The sequence below is a fragment of the Pristiophorus japonicus genome, chromosome 12 (assembly GCF_044704955.1).
Source record: "Pristiophorus japonicus isolate sPriJap1 chromosome 12, sPriJap1.hap1, whole genome shotgun sequence".
Lineage (NCBI taxonomy): Eukaryota > Metazoa > Chordata > Chondrichthyes > Pristiophoridae > Pristiophorus > Pristiophorus japonicus.
In genome coordinates this window covers 93,954,843-93,980,760 of record NC_091988.1, presented here as the reverse complement: position 1 = coordinate 93,980,760, position 25,918 = coordinate 93,954,843, and the positions used below count along the sequence as shown (strand labels likewise).

At 49.1% G+C, this 25,918-nt stretch overlaps 1 protein-coding gene across 1 annotated transcript in view; it reads right to left on the bottom strand.

Annotated features, from left to right (window-relative positions):
* The window catches only part of grip2b (glutamate receptor interacting protein 2b), a gene marked incomplete at its 5' end in the record, with an annotated part of 696,297 nt that overhangs the window by 665,725 nt on the left and 4,654 nt on the right, over positions 1 to 25,918 (bottom strand). Inside the window, 4 exons of the mRNA XM_070895762.1 lie at positions 7,967 to 8,112; positions 8,608 to 8,683; positions 9,693 to 9,779; positions 17,972 to 18,117. Of these exons, the coding sequence (XP_070751863.1) occupies positions 7,967 to 8,112; positions 8,608 to 8,683; positions 9,693 to 9,779; positions 17,972 to 18,117 (455 nt within the window). The remainder of the gene's footprint in view (positions 1 to 7,966; positions 8,113 to 8,607; positions 8,684 to 9,692; positions 9,780 to 17,971; positions 18,118 to 25,918) is intronic.

The window sequence follows — 25,918 nt, the reverse complement described above, 5'->3', positions numbered from 1 at the left end:
TCGCGGGGCAGTATCACTGGCCCAGTGTCGGGGGGCATTATCGCTGGCCCAGTGTTGGGGGCATTGCCGCTGGCCCAGTTTTGGGGGGCACTGTCGCTGGCCCAGTGCTGGGGGACAGTGTCACTGGCCCAGTGTTGGGGGACAGCGTCACTGGCCCAGTGTTGGGGGACAGCGTCACTGACCCAGTGTTGGGGGACAGCGTCACTGACCCAGTGTTGGGGGACAGCGTCACTGACCCAGTGTTGGGGGACAGCGTCACTGGCCCAGTGTTGGGAGACAGCGTCACTGGCCCAGTGTTGGGGGACAGCGTCACTGACCCAGTGTTGGGCGACAGCGTCACTGACCCAGTGTTGGGGGACAGCGTCACTGACCCAGTGTTGGGGGACAGCGTCACTGACCCAGTGTTGGGGGACAGCGTCACTGACCCAGTGTTGGGGGACAGCGTCACTGACCCAGTGTTGGGGGACAGTGTCACTGACCCAGTGTTGGGGGACAGTGTCACTGACCCAGTGTTGGGGGACAGTGTCACTGACCCAGTGTTGGGGGACAGTGTCACTGACCCAGTGTTGGTGGACAATGTCACTGACCCAGTGTTGGTGGACAATGTCACTGACCCAGTGTTGGGGGAGAGTGTCACTGACCCAGTGTTGGGGGAGAGTGTCACTGACCCAGTTTGGGGGAGAGTGTCACTGACCCAGTGTTGGGGGAGAGTGTCACTGACCCAGTGTTGGGGGAGAGTGTCACTGACCCAGTGTTGGGGAACAGTGTCACTGACCCAGTGTAAGTGGACAGTTTCACTGGTCCAGTGTTGGGGACAGTATCACTGGCCCAGTGTTGGGGGACAGCATCACTGGCCCAGTTTTGGGGGACAGTATCACTGTCCCAGTGTTGGTGGACAGTATCACTGGCCCAGTGTTGATGGACAGTATCACTGGCCCAGTGTTGGTGGACAGTATCACTGGCCCAGTGTTGGGGGACAGTATCACTGACCCAGTGTTGGGGGACAGTATCACTGGCCCAGTGTTGGGGGACAGTATCACTGGCCCAGTGTTGGGGGACAGTATCACTGGCCCAGTGTTGGTGGGCAGTATCACTGGCCCAGACTTCGGGACTGTATCATTGGCACAGTTTTGGTGGACAGTATCACTGGCCCAGTGTTGGGGGGGGCAGTATCACAGGCCCAGTGTTGGGGTGCAGTATCACTGGCCCTGTGTTGGGGTTGGCAGTATCACTGGCCCAGTGTTGGGGGGCAGTATCACTGGCCCCGTGTCGGGGGGCAGTATCACTGGCCCAGTGTCGGGGGGCAGTATCACTGGCCCAGTATCGCAGGGCAGTATCACTGGCCCAGTGTCGCGGGGCAGTATCACTGGCCCAGTGTCGGGGGGCATTATCGCTGGCCCAGTGTTGGGGGCATTGCCGCTGGCCCAGTTTTGGGGGGCACTGTCGCCGGCCCAGTGCTGGGGGACAGTGTCACTGGCCCAGTGTTGGGGGACAGTGTCACTGGCCCAGTGTTGGGGGACAGTGTCAGTGGCCCAGTTTTGGAGGACAGCGTCAGTGGCCCAGTTTGGGGGGACAGCGTCACTGGCCCAGTGTTGGGGGACAGCGTTACTGACCCAGTGTTGGGGGACAGCGTCACTGGCCCAGTGTTGGGGGACAGCGTCACTGACCCAGTGTTGGGGGACAGCGTCACTGACCCAGTGTTGGGGGACAGCGTCACTGACCCAGTGTTGGGGGACAGCGTCATTGACCCAGTGTTGGGGGACAGCGTCACTGGCCCAGTGTTGGGGGACAGCGTCACTGACCCAGTGTTGGGCGACAGCGTCACTGACCCAGTGTTGGGGGACAGCGTCACTGACCCAGTGTTGGGGGACAGGGTCACTGACCCAGTGTTGGGGGACAGCGTCACTGACCCAGTGTTGGGTGACAGCGTCACTGACCCAGTGCTGGGTTACAGCGTCACTGACCCAGTGTTGGGGGACAGTTTCACTGACCCAGTTTTGGGGGACAGTGTCACTGACCCAGTGTTGGGGGACAGTGTCACTGACCCAGTGTTGGGGGACAGTGTCACTGACCCAGTGTTGGGGGACAGTGTCACTGACCCAGTGTTGGGGGACAGTGTCACTGACCCAGTGTTGGGGGAGAGTGTCACTGACCCAGTGTTGGGGGAGAGTGTCACTGACCCAGTTTGGGGGGGAGTGTCACTGACCCAGTGTTGGGGGAGAGTGTCACTGACCCAGTGTTGGGGGACAGTATCACTGGCCCAGTGTTGGGGGACAGTATCACTGGCCCAGTGTTGGGGGACAGTATCACTGGCCCAGTGTTGGGGGACAGTATCACTGGCCCAGTGTTGGGGGACAGTATCACTGGCCCAGTGTTGGGGTCAATATCGCTGGCCCAGTGTTGGGGGGCATTATCGCTGGCCCAGTGTTGGGGGGCACTGTCGCTGGCCCAGTGCTGGGGGACAGTGTCACTGGCCCAGTGTTGGGGGACAGTGTCACTGGCCCAGTGTTCGGGGACAGTATCACTGGCCCAGTTTTGGAGGACAGTGTCACTGGTCCAGTGTTGGGGGACAGCGTCACTGACCCAGTGTTGGGGGACAGCCTCACTGGCCCAGTGTTGGGGGACAGTGTCACTGACTCAGTGTTGGGGGACAGTGTCACTGACCCAGTGTTGGGGGACAGTGTCACTGACCCAGTGTTGGGGGACAGTATCACTGGCCCAGTGTTGGGGGACAGTATCACTGGCCCAGTGTTGGGGGACAGTATCAGTGGCCCAGACTTCGGGACTGTATCATTGGCACAGTTTTGGTGGACAGTATCACTGGCCCAGTGTTGGGGGGGGGCAGTATCACAGGCCCAGTGTTGGGGGGGGCAGTATCACTGGCCCAGTGTTGGGGGGGCAGTATCACTGGCCCCGTGTTGGGGGGCAGTATCACTGGCCCAGTGTTGGGGGGCAGTATCACTGGCCCAGTGTCGCGGGGCAGTATCACTGGCCCAGTGTTGGGGGGGGCAGTATCACTGGCCCAGTGTTGGGGGGCAGTATCACTGGCCCCGTGTTGGGGGGCAGTGTCACTGGCCCAGTGTTGGGGGACAGTGTCACTGACACAGTGTTGGGGGACAGTGTCACTGACCCAGTGTTGGGGGACAGCGTCATTGACCCAGTGTTGGGGGACAGCGTCACTGGCCCAGTGTTGGGGGACAGCGTCACTGACCCAGTGTTGGGCGACAGCGTCACTGACCCAGTGTTGGGGGACAGCGTCACTGACCCAGTGTTGGGGGACAGGGTCACTGACCCAGTGTTGGGGGACAGCGTCACTGACCCAGTGTTGGGTGACAGCGTCACTGACCCAGTGCTGGGTTACAGCGTCACTGACCCAGTGTTGGGGGACAGTTTCACTGACCCAGTTTTGGGGGACAGTGTCACTGACCCAGTGTTGGGGGACAGTGTCACTGACCCAGTGTTGGGGGACAGTGTCACTGACCCAGTGTTGGGGGACAGTGTCACTGACCCAGTGTTGGGGGACAGTGTCACTGACCCAGTGTTGGGGGACAGTGTCACTGACCCAGTGTTGGGGGAGAGTGTCACTGACCCAGTGTTGGGGGAGAGTGTCACTGACCCAGTTTGGGGGGGAGTGTCACTGACCCAGTGTTGGGGGAGAGTGTCACTGACCCAGTGTTGGGGGACAGTATCACTGGCCCAGTGTTGGGGGACAGTATCACTGGCCCAGTGTTGGGGGACAGTATCACTGGCCCAGTGTTGGGGGACAGTATCACTGGCCCAGTGTTGGGGGACAGTATCACTGGTCCAGTGTTGGGGGACAGTATCGCTGGCCCAGTGTTGGGGTCAATATCGCTGGCCCAGTGTTGGGGGGCATTATCGCTGGCCCAGTGTTGGGGGGCAGTATCGCTGGCCCAGTGTTCGGGGGCACTGTCGCTGGCCCAGTGCTGGGGGACAGTGTCACTGGCCCAGTGTTGGGGGACAGTGTCACTGGCCCAGTGTTCGGGGACAGTGTCACTGGTCCAGTTTTGGAGGACAGTGTCACTGGTCCAGTGTTGGGGGACAGCGTCACTGACCCAGTGTTGGGGGACAGCCTCACTGGCCCAGTGTTGGGGGACAGTGTCACTGACTCAGTGTTGGGGGACAGTGTCACTGACCCAGTGTTGGGGGACAGTGTCACTGACCCAGTGTTGGGGACAGTATCACTGGCCCAGTGTTGGGGGACAGTATCACTGGCCCAGTGTTGGGGGACAGTATCAGTGGCCCAGACTTCGGGACTGTATCATTGGCACAGTTTTGGTGGACAGTATCACTGGCCCAGTGTTGGGGGGGGGCAGTATCACAGGCCCAGTGTTGGGGGGGGCAGTATCACTGGCCCAGTGTTGGGGGGGCAGTATCACTGGCCCCGTGTTGGGGGGCAGTATCACTGGCCCAGTGTTGGGGGGCAGTATCACTGGCCCAGTGTCGCGGGGCAGTATCACTGGCCCAGTGTTGGGGGGGCAGTATCACTGGCCCAGTGTTGGGGGGCAGTATCACTGGCCCCGTGTTGGGGGGCAGTGTCACTGGCCCAGTGTTGGGGGACAGTGTCACTGACACAGTGTTGGGGGACAGTGTCACTGACCCAGTGTTGGGGGACAGTGTCACTGACCCAGTGCCGGGTTACAGTGTCACTGACCCAGTGTTGGGGGACAGTATCACTGGCCCAGTGTTGGGGGACAGTATCACTGGCCCAGTGTTGGAGGACAGTATCACTGGCCCAGTGTTGGGGGACAGTATCACTGGCCCAGTGTTGGGGGACAGTATCACTGGCCCAGTGTTGGGGGACAGATCACTGGCCCAGTGTTGGGGGACAGTATCACTGGCCCAGTGTTGGGGGACAGTATCACTGGCCCAGTGTTGGGGGGCAGTATCACTGGCCCAGACTTCGGGACTGTATCATTGGCACAGTTCTGGTGGACAGTATCACTGGCCCAGTGTTGGGGGGGGGCAATATCACAGGCCCAGTTTTGGGGGGCAGTATCACTGGCCCAGTGTTGGGGGGCAGTATCGCTGGCCCAGTGTCAGGGGGCATTATCGCTGGGCCAGTGTTGGGGGCAGTATCGCTGGCCCAGTGTTCGCGTGCAGTATCGCTGGCCCGGTGTTGTGGGACAGTATCACTGGCCCGGTGTTGGGGGACAGTATCAATGGGCCGGTGTTGGGGGACAGTATCAATGGGCCGGTGTTGGGGGACAGTATCACTGGGCCGGTGTTGGGGGACAGTATCACTGGGCCGGTGTTGGGGGACAGTATCACTGGGCCGGTGTTGGGGGACAGTATCACTGGGCCGGTGTTGGGGGACAGTATCACTGGGCCGGTGTTGGGGGACATTATCACTGGGCCGGTGTTGGGGGACAGTATCACTGGGCCGGTGTTGGGGGACAGTATCACTGGACCGGTGTTGGGGGACATTATCACTGGGCCGGTGTTGGGGGATAGTATCACTGGGCCGGTGTTGGGGGTCAGTATCACTGGGCCGGTGTTGGGGGACAGTATCACTGGGCCGGTGTTGGGGGACAGTATCACTGGGCCGGTGTTGGGGGACAGTATCACTGGGCCGGTGTTGGGGGACAGTATCACTGGGCCGGTGTTGGGGGACAGTATCACTGGGCCGGTGTTGGGGGACAGTATCACTGGGCCGGTGTTGGGGGACAGTATCACTGGGCCGGTGTTGGGGGACAGTATCACTGGGCCGGTGTTGGGGGACAGTATCACTGGCCCGTGTTGGGAGGACAGTATCACTGGCACAGTGTTGGGGGACAGTGTCACTGGCACAGTGTTGGGGGACAGTGTCACTGGCACAGTGTTGGGGGACAGTGTCACTGGCACAGTGTTGGGGGACAGTGTCACTGGCACAGTGTTGGGGGACAGTGTCACTGGCACAGTGTTGGGGGGACAGTGTCACTGGCACAGTGTTGGGGGACAGTGTCACTGGCACAGTGTTGGGGGACAGTGTCACTGGCACAGTGTTGGGGGACAGTGTCACTGGCACAGTGTTGGGGGACAGTATCACTGGCGCAGTGTTGGGGGACAGTATCACTGGCACAGTGTTGGGGGACAGTATCACTGGCACAGTGTTGGGGGACAGTATCACTGGCACAGTGTTGTGGGACAGTATCACTGGCACAGTGTTGGGGGACAGTATCACTGGCCCAGTGTTGGGCAACAGAATCACTGGCCCAATTTTGGGAGACAGTATTACTGGTCCAGTGTTGTATGACAGTATCACTGGTCCGGTGTTGTATGACAGTATCACTGGCCCAGTTTTGGCGGACAGTATCACTGGCTCAGCTTTAGAATACACTATCACTGGTCCGGTGTTTTGGGGCAGTATCACTGGCTCAGTATTGGGGGACCGTATCATTGGCCCAGTGGTGGAGGACAGTATCGCTGGCCCAGTGTTGGGGGACAGTGTCGCTGGTCCAGTGTTGGGAGACAGTATCACTGGCGCACTTTTGGGGAACATTATCACTGGCCCAGTGTTAGGGGACAGTATCACTTGCCTCGTGTTGGGGGACAGTATCACTGGCCCAGTTTTGGGATACAGTATCACTGGCCTAGTGTTGGGGGACCGTATCAATTGCCTAGTGTCGGGGTACAGTATCACTGGCCCAGTGTTGGGGTACAGTATCACTGGCCCAGTGTTGGGGGACATTATCATACAATTTTGGGGTTCAGTATCACATAGTGTTCGGGTTAGGTATCGCAGGCACCCTGTAGCTATCCATTCCCTCACCCCAAGGACCAGTATTGATATGTGAGTTTCGGCACTGCTCATCTGAAATTATTCTGAGCTGGAGGCTATCACGGCTGAGCTTGACCTTATCTCCATGAGGTACCAGACGGTCCACGACAGGAATAATTGATTCCTGATAATAATTATTGTCAATGTCACTAAGAATGCCTTTGCGCAGTTAGCATTAGCCGGCTTGCTGGGCAGAGGAACACGCTGGGATGGAGATCTGTCTCTCAGCACAGACAACTGAAGTTTGTCGTGAATCAATTATAAAGGACAGCCAGTTTAATCAGAGTGTGGTTGTTGTGCTCTCCATAATGGGATTTATGTCCAGTCAAATCAGAGCCAATGCAGGGGCAGTGTAACCATTAAATATGGGGCCGAGGGAGAGGAGAGTGCGGACTGAGGACCTGCCTACGCAACTCACAATCAGTGGAAGCTGCACTGGTGGACGTGTCAAAAAGCATCTTTTTAATGTAGATAATTGCAAATGTGTTTTCGGGACTGGATGGACAATGTTTCATCTTAAGCAAGGTTTCAACCATAGATCTGTGTGATTTACATATACGATTAAAGGAATTGAGCTTCTCAATTAGGCTCAACATGCCCGTAAACAATGAAAGTCTGTGATTCAGCAGTTTTAGCCAGCCTCTCTCTCTCGTTCGATGTCGGCTGTATCTTAATGCGAGCACTCGCCACTAGCCCCAGTCCAAAGACTTGAACACATAATCCAGGCCGACATTTCAGTGCAATTACTGTGAGGAGTGCTGCACTGTCAGAGGTGCCAACTTTCAGATGAGACCTTAAACCGAAGCACAAACGAGTAAATCCAAAAGCGATCTTAGAAAAAAATGTTTTTACTCAAAGGGTGACACTTGTGTGCAATAACCTACTAAGTAGCGTCATGGAGACAATATAAGGGCCACCAAGTGATCTCGTGAATGCTAGGCTAGATAACTTAGAGTATCAGAGGGACGAGCTTTGATAGGACTGTTATTGTGTGAACAGTTGCTCTCACATCCCAGTCTGCCTGTTGATACCAAGTCAACACTTGTCTGGCATATGGCTTGGAGAATATTTTGGTGATTTGGCATCAAACTTCAATCAGGGGCACTCTCCATTGAGAAGAAGCCAAGAAGATCCGCTTTATCCACACCCCAAAAAATATTTCCCCCAGCAAGACTTTACACTCCTTACCCATAATGTTGACATCATACTCGATCTGGTAGATGGCCTCCTGCCCACACTGCCTCAGGATGGTGAGAGCCTCTCCGTGACTGACGTTGTGAAGTGGAATCCCATCCACGCTCAATAATCTGTCTCCAACTTTCAACGTTCCCTCCCTGCAAACACACAGAGAAAAATTATCATGTTTCTTTTCTAACCCCATGCCTTTTCTGACTGAAAGGGCAGACTTGGGGGGCTGAAGTTAGGCCTCCGCGCACTGAGGGGGCTTTATAATCCAAACATTGGGGGCATTTAGAAAGGATGAGGAGCATCTCTCAATTGTCTTTCTCTTTGTCAGTTAGCAATCTTGCCTGTTCCCCGCCCTGCCCACGATAACAGTGTGGCTGAGATTAAGGGGTTCAGTGTGCAAAGGGCGAGGGGGAAGGAGAGAATCACAAGAGTGGCACGCCCTTTAGCTTTCTACCATTTGTACCATCGTAACAACTCAGGTGCCTCCAAACACTAGCCTATAAAAATGGAACCATGGAGGTTTGAAGTAATGACCATGCATCTAAAAGCAATGAGGGACAAGGACTTTGCTTTAGAAACTCCTCAAATTGCCAATTTTTATCCTTAACAGAAATGGGAATACATAATACAGCATATATTACCTATCCGCAGGCCCACCAAGCCTCACATGGGTCACCACTAACGCACGCGACTTGTTCCAGTCTTCATGGACTCCACCTGCAACACAACATCCATTTCCTCACGTGATATCTTCGTTACGACATCACAAACACACACAAGATGGCCCTACAGGAACTTGTCATGTGACCTTGTCGCACGATCTTTTTATTCTATACATCAGAAGTTGCATTGCCACAGTGGTCCACTAGGTGGAGAAGTAGTCCACTAGGGGGAGCTCTATATTGCACCTCATACGTTTTTTACATTTAATGAGACAATCTCTCTTTCTCACATCTGGTGGCCTCACTTCCATAGCACAGAACATGCCTGGCTGAGGAAGTAGGTAGGCAAGTCATCTCCTCAGAAACCCCTGGTGCAGCTGTTCTACCACCAGCTATTTGGAGTTGAGCAGGAGATACCACAGAGACACTTTATTTCTGACATCCCTTCTCTGGTTCAAGCCCCATTTTGGCTCTGGAGGTAATGTTCCCGCCTCAGAGTCAGAAGGTTTTGGGTTCATGTCCCTCACCAGACACTTATCACATGGCATTGATGCTGTGCTGCACTGTTGGAGGTGCCGTCTCTCAGATGAGACCTTAAGCTGCTTAGGTGGGTGTAAAAAATCCCTTGACACTATTTTGAAGAACAGCAGGGGGATACTGCTCCGTGTCCTGGCTGATATTTATCCCTCATCCCTCAACCAACATCACTAAAAGAAGTTAACGGGACCGTGCTGTAAATTGGTTCCGTATTCCCCAACATTACAACAGTGACTGCATTTCTGAAATACTTTATTGGCTGTAAAGCAATTTAGGAAGTCCTGAGGTTGTGAAAGTTATGACAATGCAAACTCTTTCTTATTTAAGTAACCATGGCATATTATGCCTGCCGTACACATTTTTCTGAGGGCACATCCCTTTAATTACCCCTGCTGATCTGGAACAAACAGTGATTTACAGATGCAAAATGGCATTCCATTGGGCGGATCTGGCAGTCTGAATTAAACGATCACCGAAAACAGGAGAAAACAAAGAGGGAAGACATAAAAAATAATAAAACGACTAACCCCTCATCACGAACCCAAAGCTGTTCCCTTCTTTGTAGAGTGAGATTTCAATGGTCTTTGGAATAATTCTTGAGTTGCTATCTGAAACTGGAATGAAAAGAAAGAGTTTTTTTTAACGTAAGAGGATCTGTTACATGGAAGTGCGTCTTTACCCAGTCTGGTGCTGAATCCTACAGACCATGGACGTCCCAGATTTGTACCTTGGCCAGTGCTGAGTTAGCTGATCACCGCTTGGATGGCAATAGGGATGTTACATTTGGCCCATGTCTGGGCTAATAGAAGAACTAAAACCAGCCAGGGTTCCTGCTGTTGATCGATGTCCAGTAACTCACGCTGGAAATGCACATGTATGGATATCCGTTGAAGATAGGACCAGGCTGGGTTGTGATATCTCTCTTGTTTGACACTCAATGTCAAGGCTCACACATGAAGAATGGCCAATTGAGTGAGGCACCAGAGGGCGGCCAACGCCCATGGAACTGTAACAAGCTCGAGTCCGTGTCTTCATGAGACAAGGGAGGGAGATATTTGTAATACATAGATAAATACGCACACAGGTTACAACACAGAAACAGGACTTTCAGCCTAACCTGTCCATGTCGATGTTTACCCTGCATGTGAGAAGATAGTCCTAATCACATTTACCTACCCAGCTCCCATATCCCTTCAATCCCTTTTCCTTCATCTAGCTATCCAATCTCATTTTGAAAATTGACATAATTTCTGCCTCAACCACTTACCCAGGAAGTGAATTCCACAGCATCAACTCTCTATGTAAAGGTGTTTCTCTGTTCTAAATCTCTTACATCAAATCTCACATCTATGGTTTCTCATTCTAGACCCCTCAACTACTAGAAACCATCTGCTACTATCTAACCATCCATTCTAAATTATAACCACTTCTATCACACCGCCCTGTAATCCACATTGGTCTTGTGCAGCCTTTCTTTTTGTTTATATTTCCTCATACCAGGCAGCATCCGAGTGAATCTAGAATGTCGGACAGATGAAGCTCTCTGCCGAGGTCAAACCTTTCTCCCTTAACTTAAATGATGGGCACTCTGAAGCCAATTCCTATCTCCTGCATCCGTTATGCCCTATATCACGGGTGTCCAACCTTGTGAAGCAAGGGGGCAGACCCATGTATCTTAATCAGTGACTGGGCCGTGTGTGTTTGCGAAGCTTTTGGGACAGGCAAAATACTTATGACCCACTATCTCCAACTACATGCTCACTTTTCATTTGCAATAGATTGTTCCCACTTTTAATCATGAAGTAACGCTTTCAGTGTCTGTTTCTGAATAGGTTTTACATTTATAACGGGAGGCACTTTGCATTTATTGCATTATCATTTCTCCCTTGACATTTTGCACAATCAGTTTTTCAAGTGTAAGTTTTGGGATTGCACTTTTATTACCAGCCCATTCGTTCCTGGTGCCAGCTTTGGCCTGGGCCAATCAAAGGCACCCTACAGATGCTTGTCCAGGATCCTCGTGCGGAAGTAAGACTCCTGTTGGTTCACTCTTCGGAAAACGGACTTGCTCACATAGGTGCCACAGGACAATGATAGTATGTGCTGGGCTTCTTGACTCAAGCTGACAAATTCCCTACCTCGTAATTATAGAACGCCAGCAACACACTATAGCCAATTTCATCTTGAGATGGTCATTGCACTGGAGGTCAGTCAGTTCCATTTGGATCTCATGTCGTCTACGGCAAAAGTGTTCCAAATACCTCCAGCTTTACTGAGCTGTCGACAAAATCCTTTGAAGCTATAGTGCAGCCCCATCACAGCAAAGCAATGTACTACTTTGCTTGGTTTGCAACTATCACCGGGAGGTCAATTTAATACCTTGATAACCGATGGCAAAGTGCTTGGAAGAACTGCGACATATGGAATGGATTCTTTACAGAGGACCCCACAGTACAACCTGAAACATAGAAAATAGGTGCAGGAGTAGGCCATTCGGCCCTTTGAGCCTGCATCACCATTCAATGAATTCATGGCTGAACATGCAACTTCAGTACCCCATTCCTGCTTTCTCGCCATACCCTTTGATCCCCCTAGTAGTAAGGACTACATCTAACTCCTTTTTGAATATATTTAGTGAATTGGCCTCAACAACTTTCTGTGGTAGAGAATTCCACAGGTTCACCACTCTCTGGATAAAGAAGTTTCTCCTCATCTCGGTCCTAAATGGCTTACCCCTTATCCTTAGACTGTGACCCCTGGTTCTGGACTTCCCCAACATTAATAAGAACATAAGAACATAAGAATTAGGAACAGGAGTAGGCCATCTAGCCCCTCGAGCCTGCTCCGCCTCCCAACAAGATCACGGCTGATCTGGCCGTGGACTCAGCTCCACTTACCCGCCCGCTCCCCATAACCCTTAATTCCCTTATTGGTTAAAAATATATCTATCTGTGATTTGAATATATTCAATGAGTTAGCCTCAACTGCTTCCTTGGGCAGAGAATTCCACAGATTCACAACCCTCAGAGAAGGATCAAACATTCCTCGCAAACAGTGGACAATCATCAACCACCTCAGGGCTGTCATTGCCACCTTCTTCATAGGTAGAAGAGGATGCTCCACGATGACATGCAGGCTATAATCCTGACCAACGGATCCACCACAGACCCAATCCACGTCCGGACCGGGGTCAAGTAGGGCTGCATCATCGCGCCAACCCTCTTCTCGATCTTCCTCGCTGCAATGCTCCACCTCACACTCAGCAAGCTCCCCACTGGAGTGGAACTAAACTATAGAACCAGTGAGAATCTGTTCAACCTTCATCACCTCCAGGCCAGATCCAAGACCATCCCATCCTCTGTCGTCGAGCTACAGTAAGCGGACGATGCTTGCGTCTGCGCACATTCAGAGGCTGAACTCCAAGCATCGTCAGCATTTTCACCGAGGCATACGAAAGCATGGGCCTTACGCTAAACATCCACAAGACATAGGTCCTCCACCAACCTGACCCTGCTACACAGCACTGCCCCCCCAGTCATCAAGATCCACGGCACGGCCCTGGACAACATAGACCATATTTCCATATCTCGGGAGCCTATTATCAGCAAGGGCAGACATCGATGACGAGGTTCAACACCGCCTCCAGTGTGCCAGTGCAGTCTTCGGCCGCCTGAAGAAGAGAGTGTTCGAAGATCAAGCCCTCAAATCTGGCACCAAGCTTATGGTCTACAGGGCAGTCGTGATACCCGCCCTCCTGTATGTCTCAGAGATATGGAGCATATACAGTAGACACCTCACCTCGCTGGAGAAATACCACCAATGATGTCTCCGCAAGATTCTGTAAATCCCCTGGGAGGACAGACGCACCAATGTTCTTGATCAGGCCAACACCCCCAGCATCGAAGCACTGACCACAGTCAACCAGCTCCGTTGGGCAGGCCACATTGTCCGCATGCCCGACACAAGACTCCCAAAGCAAGCGCTCTACTCGAAACTCCTACATGGCAAGCGAGCTCCAGGTGGGCAGAGAAAATGTTTCAAGGACATCGTCAAAGCCTCCTTGATAAAGTGCAACATCCCCACCGATACCTCCAAAGACCGCCCTAAGTGGAGGAAGAGCATCCGGGAGGGCGCTGAGCACCAAGTCTCGTCGCCAAGAACATGCAGAAAGCAAGCGCAGGCAGCAGAAGGAACGCGCAGCAAACCGGACTTCCCACCCACCCTTTCCCTCAACGATTGTCTGTCCCATCTGTGACAGAGATTGTAATTCCCATATTGGACTGTTCAGTCACCTGAGAACTCAATTTTGGAGTGGAAGCAATTCTTCCTCGATTCCGTGAGACTGCCTATGATGGATGATGATGAGGTGGAAGATTAAAGCATCCCCGTCATGTGACTGTGGAGCTCCTAATTAGACCCCGGAACACATCATTAGCACTGCCCTCAGAGGGAATTCACAGGCAGCCTACAAGATATCCACGCTGTTATACCAGAAATTTTGGCCTGGATATCCAACTTAGATATTGACATTTGATTTGTTTTGCTGCTACCGTACGGAAGAAAAATGTACCACCTGAATGGAGAAGTGACAGCTCAACAGAAGCTTCTAAGCAGCGGGAGCTCAGTTTTGGAGATTTTATAAAAGGCCGAAATACTCTGTCAGGACATGGTCATGGTCATGATCAGCCCTCCTGCGGCTTCTTGCTCAGAATGTTTAGGTGGTCTCTGACGGTCCACCGACCAGGTCTCAGCGCAGAGATCTTTCTTCATGCTCTGCGAAGAGGTGGATTTCATGACGCAACTCAAAGAACTGCTTGCGTGCTGGGCCTCAAAGAAGTCACCATACATCGTCCGGGGACAACAGGTCCTTGAGTTGGGTGGTTAACTAAGGTTGGAAAACGGGCTCTACTGTCTTGGGCAGTTTTAGCAATGGCCTCCATGTACCACTTCACAAAAATACATCAAAGGCACCAATGGCCAATACTGAGGGAGCAAACCATTTCCCTGCAATCAGGGAACATTTTTTCTCAATCCTTCAAATCTGAGAAGTTCAATAAGCTGAAAGCAACAGCAGAAGAAATAAACTTGAAGCCCCCTTGTGTGAAAGCAGACAATAACTTGGTGGTCCCGAGGATTCAGCAGCCAGATAACTGGTGCTGGTGTGTCGGATATCGCCCGTGGGTCATGGTTTGGAGTTTGCGACTAAAGTCGTGTATGGTGAAGTAGGAGGATAGATGTTACTGCAGTTCAATAAAAGATTTGTTTAGTTTGGAACTTACTTTTACTTTTTGATGAACTGATGGCGATGCTGGGAAAGGGAATACAATTCAATTGTCTCATCAAGCTCTCCAAATTCAGCCACAGCAAAGTTTAATTGCGAAGGAGAGCTTTCTCTGCATTGGGCAATCAAACAATCCAAGGCAGGTACAGCACGAGTTAGATACAGAGTAAAGTTCCCTCTCCAGTGTCCCATCAAACACTCCCAGGGCAGGGACAGCACGGGCTTAGAATCAGAGTAAAGCTCCCTCTATACTGTCCCATCAAACACTCCCAGGGCACGAACAGCACAGGTTAGATACAGAGTAAAGCTCCCTCTACAGTGTCCCATCAAACACTCCCAGGGCAGGTACAGGGGGTTAGATGCAGAGTAAAGCTTCCTCTATACTGTCCCATCAAACTCCCAGGGCAGGTGCAGCACGGGTTAACGGGGCGGATTGTCTGGTCCTTTGCGCTGTTTTCCACCCCAGAGGGGCGACAATGGCGGCGGTGAGCTCTCTGGGCGGGCGGTCAGCCTCCAGCACCCTGCAGGGATTTTCAGGGCCAGCTTTGCGGCAGCGCGGAGCAGCAGCGCCCAGAAGAGCTGCGCCGGAGTGCAACGCCCCTGGTTGTGACGCCGGCGGGATTTTTGACTCCTGCCCGACTGGTACGCCCTGAAGTGACCGCCTGTAAATACAGGCCATCTAACCTATACTGACTGCAGAGAGGTAAGTAATGCAGTCCTCAGGTAAGTGTGATTGTTTGTTCTTTTAATTGTTCCTGTGATTTATGTTGTGGTGGCGTGGGCTAGGTATTGGGAATGTTTCTGCAGGTTTTTTTACAAGTTTGTTCCCCCTCCTCCCCCCCCAGGCGTTTCTCGGAGCGCTCCCGGCCCGCTCTTTAATAAGAACATAAGAACATAAGAATTAGGGACAGGAGTAGGCCATCTAGCCCCTCGAGCCTGCTCCGCCATTCAACAAGATCATGGCTAATCTGGCCGTGGACTCAGCTCCACTTACCCGCCCGCTCCCCATAACCCTTAATTCTCTTATTGGTTAAAAATCTATCTATCTGTGACTTGAATACATTCAATGAGCTAGCCTCAACTGCTTCCTTGGGCAGAGAATTCCACAGATTCACAACCCTCTGGGAGAAGAAATTCCTTCTCAACTCGGTTTTAAATTGGCTCCCCCGTATTTTGAGGCTGTGCCCCCTAGTTCTTGTCTCCCTGACCAGTGGAAACAACCTCTCTGCCTCTATCTTGTCGATCACTTTCATTATTTTAAATGTTTCTATAAGATCACCCCTCATCCTTCTGAACTCCAACGAGTAAAGACCCAGTCTACTCAATCTATCATAAGGTAACCCCCTCATCTCCGGAATCAGCATCGTGAATCGTCTCTGTACCCCCTCCAAAGCTAGTATATCCTTCCTTAAGTAAGGTGACCAAAACTGCACGCAGTACTCCAGGTGCGGCCTCACCAATACCTTATACAGTTGCAGAAGGACCTCCCTGCTTTTGTACTCCATCCCTCTCGCAATGAAGGCCAACATTTCATTCGCCTTCCTGATTACCTGCTGCACCTGCAAACTAACTTTTTGGGATTCATGCACAAGGACCCCCAGGTCCCTCTGCACCTCAACATGTTGTAATTTCTCCCCATTCAAATAATATTCCCTTTTACTGTTTTTTTTCCCCAAGGTGGATGACCTCACACTTTCCGACATTGTATTCCATCTGCCAAACCTTAGCCCATTCGCTTAACCTATCTAAACCTCTTTGCAGCCTTTCTGTGACCTCTACACAACCCGCTTTCCCACTAATCTTTGTGTCATCTGCAAATTTTGTTACACTACACTCTGTCCCCTCTTCCAGGTCATCTATGTATATTGTAAACAGTTGTGGTCCCAGCACCACTAACCACCGATTTCCAACCCGAAAAGGACCCATTTATCCCGACTCTCTGCTTTCTGTTCGCCAGCCAATTCTCTATCCATGCTAATACATTTCCTCTGACTCTGCGTACCCTTATCTTCTGCATTAACCTTTTGTGTGGCACCTTAACGAATGCCTTTTGAAAATCTAAATACACCACATCCATCGGTACACCTCTATCGACCATGCTCGTTATATCCTCAAAGAATTCCAGTAAGTTAGTTGAACATGATTTCCCCTTCATGAATCCATGCTGCATCTGCTTGATTGCACTATTCCTATCTAGATGTCCCGCTATTTCTTCCTTAATGATAGTTTCAAGCATTTTCCCCACTACAGATGTTAAACTAACCGGCCTATAGTTACCTGCCTTTTATCTGCCCCCTTTTTTAAACAGAGGCGTTACATTAGCTGCTTTCCAATCCGCTGGTACCTCCCCAGAGTCCAGAGAATTTTGGTAGATTATAACGAATGCATCTGCTATAACTTCCGCCATCTCTTTTAATACCCTGGGATGCATTTCATCAGGACCAGGGGACTTGTCTGCCTTGAGTCCCATTAGTCTGTCCAGCACTTCCCCCCTAGTGATAGTGATTGTCTCAAGGTCCTCCCTTCCCACATTCCTGTGACCAGCAATTTCTGGCATGGTTTTTGTGTCTTCCACTGTGAAGACCGAAGCAAAATAATTGTTTAAGGTCTCAGCCATTTCCACATTTCCCATTATTAAATCCCCCTTCTCATCTTCTAAGGGACCAACATTTACTTTAGTCACTCTTTTCCATTTTATATATCTGTAAAAACTTAGCTCGGGAGTTTCCCATGCTAGCGCCCTAAGAGAGGTGTAAAACGCCTCCCTTAGCGCTGCGCCCCACACTCAAGGCCCAGATGCCCAATTTTAATGACTGAAGTGCAAACTGTTCCCGGGCACAAACTTTACCGCCCCGGCGCCATTACTGCCTCAAAATCATCAAAGCCGAAAATCCAGCCCAAAAACTTTGAAATAATGTCAGCAGGAAGTACCTGGTGACACAGTGGGTTAGACACCAGCCTTTTATCCCTCAGACATGGATTGATAGGATGCAGACTATAACATTCCTATGTAAAATGCGTATGAACATTATCAGTCTAATTACTGGTGAGCAACAGCCTAAGGCATAAAACTGTCAATTCCACGTCAATTTATGTTGACTTTGAGGTAACCTTCACTGAGAAAGGCTGGTGTGTGAAATGGAAAACCGTCGCACTGGTGGAGTAGGGTTTGGTATTCAGAAACGATGAGACCAATTGGGCAAAACGCCTGCAGCGTCTGAATCTATCTGGTGATTTTGAGTGGAGGTGCTCTTCTACGGTTGAGGTATTTTATTGAGAAGAATAGAGGAAATATTGTTGTGCATCTTACCATACTATACCTGACTTGGGAGTGGCATAGGCGGACACTGGCGGCTCAAATAGAAGGTGTTTTATTCCCCCCAACAACATCCCTCACCTTAATCAGCATAAAAAATAGTAAAAGAGAAAGGGTAAAGGCACCATCATACGTCCATGGTCTACAGCCCCGATTCAGCCCATTCTGGCCGGTCTTCACATAAACAGAAGGTTCAGTGAGGTTCTTACCAACAAGGGGAAGCTCATACTCCACCTCAAGGACCACCCGCTCTCCCACGTTCTTCAGTAGGCTGATAATCTCATCGTGCCGCAGTTTGGTCAGGTTGATCCCGTTAACGGATTTGATGTAGTCGCCAATATTTAATTGGTCGCTCCTACAAGAAGGAAGTGGACCAATCACTGAAAGTTATATCAGAGTGGTCAAAAATGAAAAGATGCATTATCCACACTTGATTGCTTTTGGGGGAGGAGGGGGTTGGTGAATCTCCATCTTTTCAAATCCTTTCTCCTGCACTATCTTCCGCCAGGGATCACTCTGGGCCAAGCTCCATCTTCTGCCAATGTCATTCTAAAACCAGCCTGCAGGGGCAGGTGTTCTCTGCGGGGAAAGTACCCAGAACTCTACCTGGTGTCGTCCTCCCCCACCCCCGCGCCACCGCCCTCCCCCCCTGTCGAGCATTAGCCCAACATGGGGAGGATTGCAGCCACAAAACTTTGCTCTTGCTCTGTTGGCCTATGGGAGGGTCACCGCAGATGCACCCTTAACCCACCATCGTGATGAAAATCGGGGGACTTCCCCCCTCCCCCCCAATCCGGGAACTTTGGTGGGGTCAGCGGTGATTTCAGCCCTTGGACCGAGATACGCCATCCAACAGATCTCCATGGCCCTGCATTCAATACTAAGGACCAATCCACAATCCAGCCATCATCTGGACAGGAGTGCATCTTTCCAATGCCCGGACAATGGTAGGGTGCCCAGGATCACTTTCCTGAGTTTGCTCGATATAGCGCAAGCTCTCACCCAATCTCCATCACTTTGGAAAGTGCGAGAATAAACAGTGTCACAACATGGCTTAGGCTATAAGCTAACACATTATCAGCATTGATCAACAGAAGATAGAGAAATGAACAAAATACCAATAGCAGATTTACAATAAAATACAGTCTAAACAGTTCCTCCTAGTGAACCGTCCCATCTCCCCAGTCTGAACAGTTCCTCTTGGTGAACCGTGCCATCTCCTCAGTGTGACACTGGACAAACCAAGGTCCCTTGCCATAACCTAACATGGTTGCTCACTGCTAACCTTACACGCAGCTTCCTGTCTCACTCGATAATGGCCTCGGTGGTAAAACTAACACATAAATGTAAGTCATTTTTCTTTCTTTCTATAAACCCACATAAGGCAACTGCTGGCTGCCAAGCTGTTTTACTGAAATGGATGGCAGTGAATCCCAGAGCAGGCTCGAGGAGCCAAATGGCCTACTCCTACTCCTATTTCTTATGTCCTATTTCTTATGTCTTCCCCCTGCCCCACAGCCGTGGCTCAAGCCTTTACTTGATTTCCAGGGAAATGAAAGCAGAGTTTGCCTCACACCATCAGCCATCACTCATAGTGGGACTGAAAGCCTGCTGTTCCAGCCTGTCGCTCCGAACTGAATGGAGCTGTTCAACCTAGCAGTCAGCCATATCGAACAACCTATGCATATACGTATGAAGAAATACTTTGTAGGATAGGGCAACACTAATGGCAATGCATTTAACAGGCAATAATGTACTGAGCTACCTCTTGTTTAATTGCAGCAAATAACATAGAATTACTTAGAATGTGCAGCACAGAATGCTCCACACAAGCTTCCTCACACCCTCTTCATCTCACTCTTTCAGCATAACCTTCTACTCCTTTCTCCCTCATGTGTTTATCTAGCTTCACCTTAAATGCATCTGTGCTATTCACCTCAACTACTCCTTGTGGCAGCAAGTTCCACATTCTAACCACTCTCTGGGTTAATAAGTTCCTCCTGAATTTGATTTATTTGTGACTATCTTATATTCAAGAACCCGAGTTTTGGTCTCCACCACAAGTGGAAACATCTTCTCGACAACTACGCTATCAAACCCTTTCATCATCTTAAAGACTTTTATCAGGTTTCCCTTCTAGAGAAGAGAGCTCCAGCCTGTTCAATCGTTCCAGATAGTTATAACTTTTCAGTCTGGTATCATCTATTTTGCACCTTCTCCAGTGTCTTTATATCCTTTAAGGTTAATTTTAAGGAGTACTGTTCCAGCTTTGCACTCACAATGGTCAGCAATGGGTATTGTAAACCTGGGCGTGCGCTGCGTCCGATTTACTGACCACGCCTGAACTCAGATGTAATTCCGGCAGGCGGCGGAGTGAAATTGGGAAATGCCCCCACGTCTCGGTCCTTGTACTGATGTGTGTCAGACAGGCTGGGTCCTTTCTTCAATTGGGTCTGGTTTTAACCTCAAATATACCGTAACAAGAAACGAAGAATCATATGATACAATATAGCCACAGTTAAAAATGCTTCAGTTTTGAAAAGTTCGGCAAATAAATTGCCAAATCTCGACAAAGGCTCGACTTTGTGTGAATGGGAATTAAAGGGCAAATAAAAAAGAATGAACTTGCATTTATATAGCACCTTTCACGACCTCAGGCTGTCCCAAAGTGTTTCACAGCCAACTAAGTACTCTTTTTGATGTGCGATCACTGTTGTAATATAGGACATGCGGCGGCAGTTAATTTGCACACAGCACGCTCCCACAAAGAACAATGAGATAATCTGAGGTAACCAGATAATCTGCTTTAGTGATTTGGTTGAAGGATAAATATTGGCCAGGACATGGGGAGAACACCCCTGCTGTTCTTTGAAATAGTGCCGTGCAATCTTTTATAACCACCTGAGCGGACTATTTAACGTCTCATCCAAAAGAAGGATTACCTTGTGACTTGGGGGAAACAGTTAACTCTACTCTTGAAATGTGCCTTAAATGCTTCCATGTTGACCAGCTGGAAATGTTTCCACTTTCACAGATCCAGTGCAATCCTTCACAATATGTTATTAAATAATGTTAATTAAATAATGTTATGAAGTAAAGTTAATACAGCTGTAGCAAAATTTATCGTGTCACAGGAAATCTGTGCTGGCACCACATGTTTACACAGAATATAGGAACATGAGCTGAAGTAGGCCATTTGGCCCTTCGAGCCTGCAAGATCGTGGTTGATCTTCTACCTCAATTCCACCTTCCCGCACTATCCCCATATCCCTTAATTCCCTTAGGGCTAGACTTTCCATTAGCTTCTCCCTGCTACCATCCACTTACTGCCCATTTAAATGCTGAGATGAGTTATAATGGCCATTTATTGCCCATTTCCCCCAAAAATGCAAACTAATGTCCATTTATCGCCAGCGATAGTTTCGGCATCAAGTTAACGCCAAGATTTAATTAAACCGCCCGCCCATAATTTTATGACGTCACGCCCAGAATACAGTTTTTAAAAGGAAACTGATGCCCAGAAACCGCCCAGAATGTCGCCGAGCATTACTTTCGGTATCTCGCCCATATATCGCCGAAAAGATCGGTCGACCAAAAAAACGTTGAAAAAAAGCTGCCCGCACCTAAACTTAACCCAGTGTTACGGAATCCATTTTGTAAACTGAAAGACTTTTCATATAAAAGGCTGTGTCAAGTTCTGGGGAGCTTTGATTTAATCTGTGAGTTATTTTAAGGTGAATATAAAATCTGAAGAAACATCTTAACAGCTTCGGCAATCTGGACACTAATGCAAAGTCTAGCCCTTAGTTCCCAAAAATTTATCAATCTCTGTCTTGAATATACTAAATGACTGAGCATCCACAGCTCTCTGGGATAGAGAATTCCAAAGATTCACAACCCTTTGAATGGAGAAGTTTCTCCTCATCTCAATCCTAAATGGTCTTTTGCAATTCGTGTTCTAAATTCCCCAGCTAGGGGAAACATTTCTCAGCATTAAACCTGTCAAAACCCTTAAGAATTTTATATGTTTCAATGAGATCACCACTTATTCTTCTAAACTCTAGGGAATATAGGCCTAGTCTACTCAATCTCTCCCCATAGGACAATCCCTTCATCCCAGGAACCAGTCTCACAAACCGTCATTTTACTCCCTCTCAGGCAGTATGTCTTTCCTTGGGTAAGGAGACCAGAGCTGTACACAATACTCCAGTTGTGGCCTCACCAATGCCCTGTATAATTGTAGTAAGACTTCTTTACTCCTGTTCTCTAATCCCTTTGTAACAAAAGCTAACATACCATTTGCTTTCCTAATTGCTTGCTGTACCTGCATGTTAACTTTTTGTGATTCATTTACAAGGACATCCAGGTCCCTCTGAATGCAAACATTTCCCAGTCTCTCGCCATTCAAAAAATATTTAGCTTATTTATTTTTCCTACCAAAGTTGATAACTTCACACTACCCCATATTGTATTCCATTCGCCATTGGAAAACTGCAAATGTAACACCCCTATTTAAAAAAGGAGGCAGACAGAAAGCAGGAAACTATAGACCAGTTAGCCGAACATCTGTGGTTGAGAAAATGTTGGAGTCCATTATTAAAGGAGCAGTAGCAGGACATTTGGGAAAGCAAAATTCGGTCAGGCAGAGTCTGCATAGATGTATGAAGGGGAAGTCATGTTTGAAAAATTTGCTGGAATTTTTTGAGGACATAACATACAAGGTGGATGAAGGGGAACCAGTGGATGTGGTGTATTTGGATTTCCAGAAGGCATTTGACAATGTGCCACATCAAAGGTTACTACACAAGATAAAAGTTCACGGGGTTGGAGGTAATATATTAGCATGGATTGCGAATTGGCTAACTAACAGAAAGGAGAGAGTCAGGATAAATGGTTCATTCTCGGGTTGGCAATCAATAACTAGTGGGGTCTCGCAGGGATCAGTACAATCTCTATTAACAACTTGGATGAAGGGACCAAGTGTAACGTAGCCAAGTTTGTTTACGATACAAAGATGGGAGGAAAAGCAATGTGTGAGGACACAAAAAACCTGTAATAGGACAAAGACAGGCTAAGTGAGTGGGCAAAAATTTGGCAGATGGAATATAATGTTGGGAAGTGTGAAGTTATGCACTTTGGCAGAAAAAAAAAATCGAAGAGCAAGTTATTATTTAAATGGAGAAAAATTGCAAAGTGCTGCAGTACAATGGGACCTGGGGGTATTTGTGCATGAAACACCAAAGGTTGGTATGCAGGTACAGCAAGTGATCAAGAAGGTCAATGGAATCTTGGCCGTTATTGCAAAGGGGATGGAGTATAAAAGCAGAGAAGTCTTGCTGCAGTTATACAGGGTATTGGTGAGGCCACACCTAGAATACTGCGTACAGTTTTGGTTTCCATATTTAAGAAAGGATATACTTGCTTTGGAGGCAGTTCAGAGAAGGTTCACTAGGTTGATTCTGGAGATGAGGGGGTTGACTTATGAGGAATGGTTGAATAGTCTGGGCCTCCACTCATTGGAATTCAGAAGAATTAGAGGTGATCTTATTGAAGCGTATATAATTATGAGGGGGCTTGACAAGGTGGATGCAGAGAGGATGTTACAACTGATAGGGGAGACTAGAACTAGGGGGCATAGTCTTAGAATAAGGGGCCACCCATTTAAAACTGAGATGAGGAGGAATTTCTTCTCTCAGAGGGTTGTAAATCTGTGGAATTCGCTACCTCAGAGAGCTGTGGAAGCTGGGTCATTGAATAAATTTAAGACAGCAATAGACAGTTTCTTAACCGAAAGGGAATAAGGGGTTATGGGGAGTGGCAGGGAAGTGGACCTGAGTCCATGATCGGATCAGCCATGATCGTATTAAATGGTGGAGCATGCTCGAGGAGTTGTATGGCCTACTCCTCCTCCTATTTCTTATGTTCTTATGTTCTTGCCCACTAAGTCAATCTGTCGCTATCTCGCTGCAGCCTCTTCGTGTCCTCCTCACAGCTTACTTTTCCACCTAACTTTGTATCATCAACAAACTTGGATATGTTACACTTGGTCCCTTCATTTAAGTCACTGATATAGATTGTAAATAGCTGAGGCCCAAGCACCGATCCTTGCAGTATCCCGCTAGTTACAGCCTGCCAACCCGAAAAAGTCCTGTTTATTCTTATTCTCTGTTTTCTGTCCATTAACCAATTCTTAATCCATGCCAATATATTACCCCCATCACATAAGTCCTAATTTTGTGTAATAACCTCTTGTATGGCTTTTATATTTTTAAAATCCAAAAACACTACATCCACTGGTTGCGCCTTATCCATCCTACTAGTTATAGCTTCAAAAAATTCTAACAGATTTGTAAAACACAATTTCCCTTTCATAAAACCATGTTGACTCTGTCTAATCATATTACGATGCTGGGCCGCCAATGCATGGGTTTGTGTGCAGAATTCTTCACGTGGTGAGCTTCGAGTTTCAGACAGCACATCAGTAGGATAGAAGATCTCCAGCCCAATGTGTGGGCCAGAGGTAACTCTGTGGACCTGGAGGCCCGGGTCAAGATCTCCAGCCCATCGTGTGGGCCAGAGGTAACTCTGTGGACTGCCTTCAGTGTTGGGCACCTCACCTCAGGAAGGGTTGGAGGGGATGCAGCGGAGATCCACCAGAATGATACCAGGACACCAAGAGTTAAATTACGAGGGCAGGTTGCATGGACTAGGCTTTATTTCCCTCAAGTATAGAAGATTGAGGTGTTTAAAATGATGAGGGGATTCGATCGAGTTGATAAGGAGAAACTATTTCTTCTGATGGGGGAGTCCAGAACATGAGGTTACAATTCTACGGGCTTTGGATAACTCTGTGCATAGGCAACTAAGAGGAGAAAAGAATAAATGTGAGTCAGCCTTTCTGCTAACCAAACTTAACTGACCTGCCTGGTGACCCATCAGAGACCATAATAACGCAGATTCTTTCATTGGTAAACCTGAGAAATGTTCTCGCAAGGCAATTGTGATCCCTTTAAAGGGAGAATCTCATAATCATTGAAGCTCTTCTGTATGATCAAAGCATTAACATTCAAACAATCTCGCATTTATATAGCTCCTTTCACAACCTCAGGACGTCCCAAAGCGCTTCACAGCCAATTAACTTCTTTTGAAGTTGCATCGTGGCAAACGAGCTGGCTAATTTGCACACTGTCAGATCCCACAAACAGAAAATTAGATCAATTGTTTTTTAGCGGTGTTGGTTGAGGGATAAATATTGGCCAAGACAGCAGGGAGAACTCCTCTACTCTTCTTCGAAATAGTGCCAAGGGATATTTTACATCTACCAGAGAGGGCAGACGGGGCCTCGGTTTAACGTCTCATCCGAACCTCCAACAGCGTAGCAATCTCTCAGCACTGCACCGGAGTGTGAGGCTGGATTATGTGCTCAAGTCTCTGGTGTGGGACTTGAACCCACAACCCTGAAAGTTTTGCCACTTAGCCACAGCCCAACACTTAAACAGTGTTAAACAGTGAACAGTAATTACTGATGGAGACAAGGGGAAGCTCTATGTACAAAAGTAGTTGAAATTTCAGGATGGGATCTCACTCAAATGGATGGCTTAGTGAGTAAATTCACTGGCGAGCATGGTGTTGAATCATACAGATCAGCAGGTCTATGGTTCAATTCATGATTGGTACTGAATTCACTTGTCTGATCCAGGACTGCAGTTATCCCGGGGGAGGGGGAGCTCAATTGGTCACAGTGCGTGTAGGGGGAAAATCATCTTGATTTTGACTGCAATTTATTGCCCTTTGTGGGTATGTGTGTGGGAAATAGGACCAGGAGCAGGCCATTCAGCCCCTCGAACCTGTTCTGGCATTCAGTTAGATCGTAGCTGATCTGCATCTCAACTCAATTTATATTAGTTAAAGACCTGACTGGCTGTGACGCCCAACATAGTGGAATATCCTGGTGACATTCATCGAAGTTGAGACATAAAAAACGGTTATTATGAGAGAGCAAAGAGGGCAGCTAGCGGCTGTGCAATCTACCCCGAGAGAGATGGGGGTGTGGGGGGGAACGGAGGCTTGGCTTCATCCCAACTGTGACGGTTAAGGGCTTTTACAGAAAAAAACAAACAAGCATTTAATTAAATTCAATTTACTTTTAAAATTGA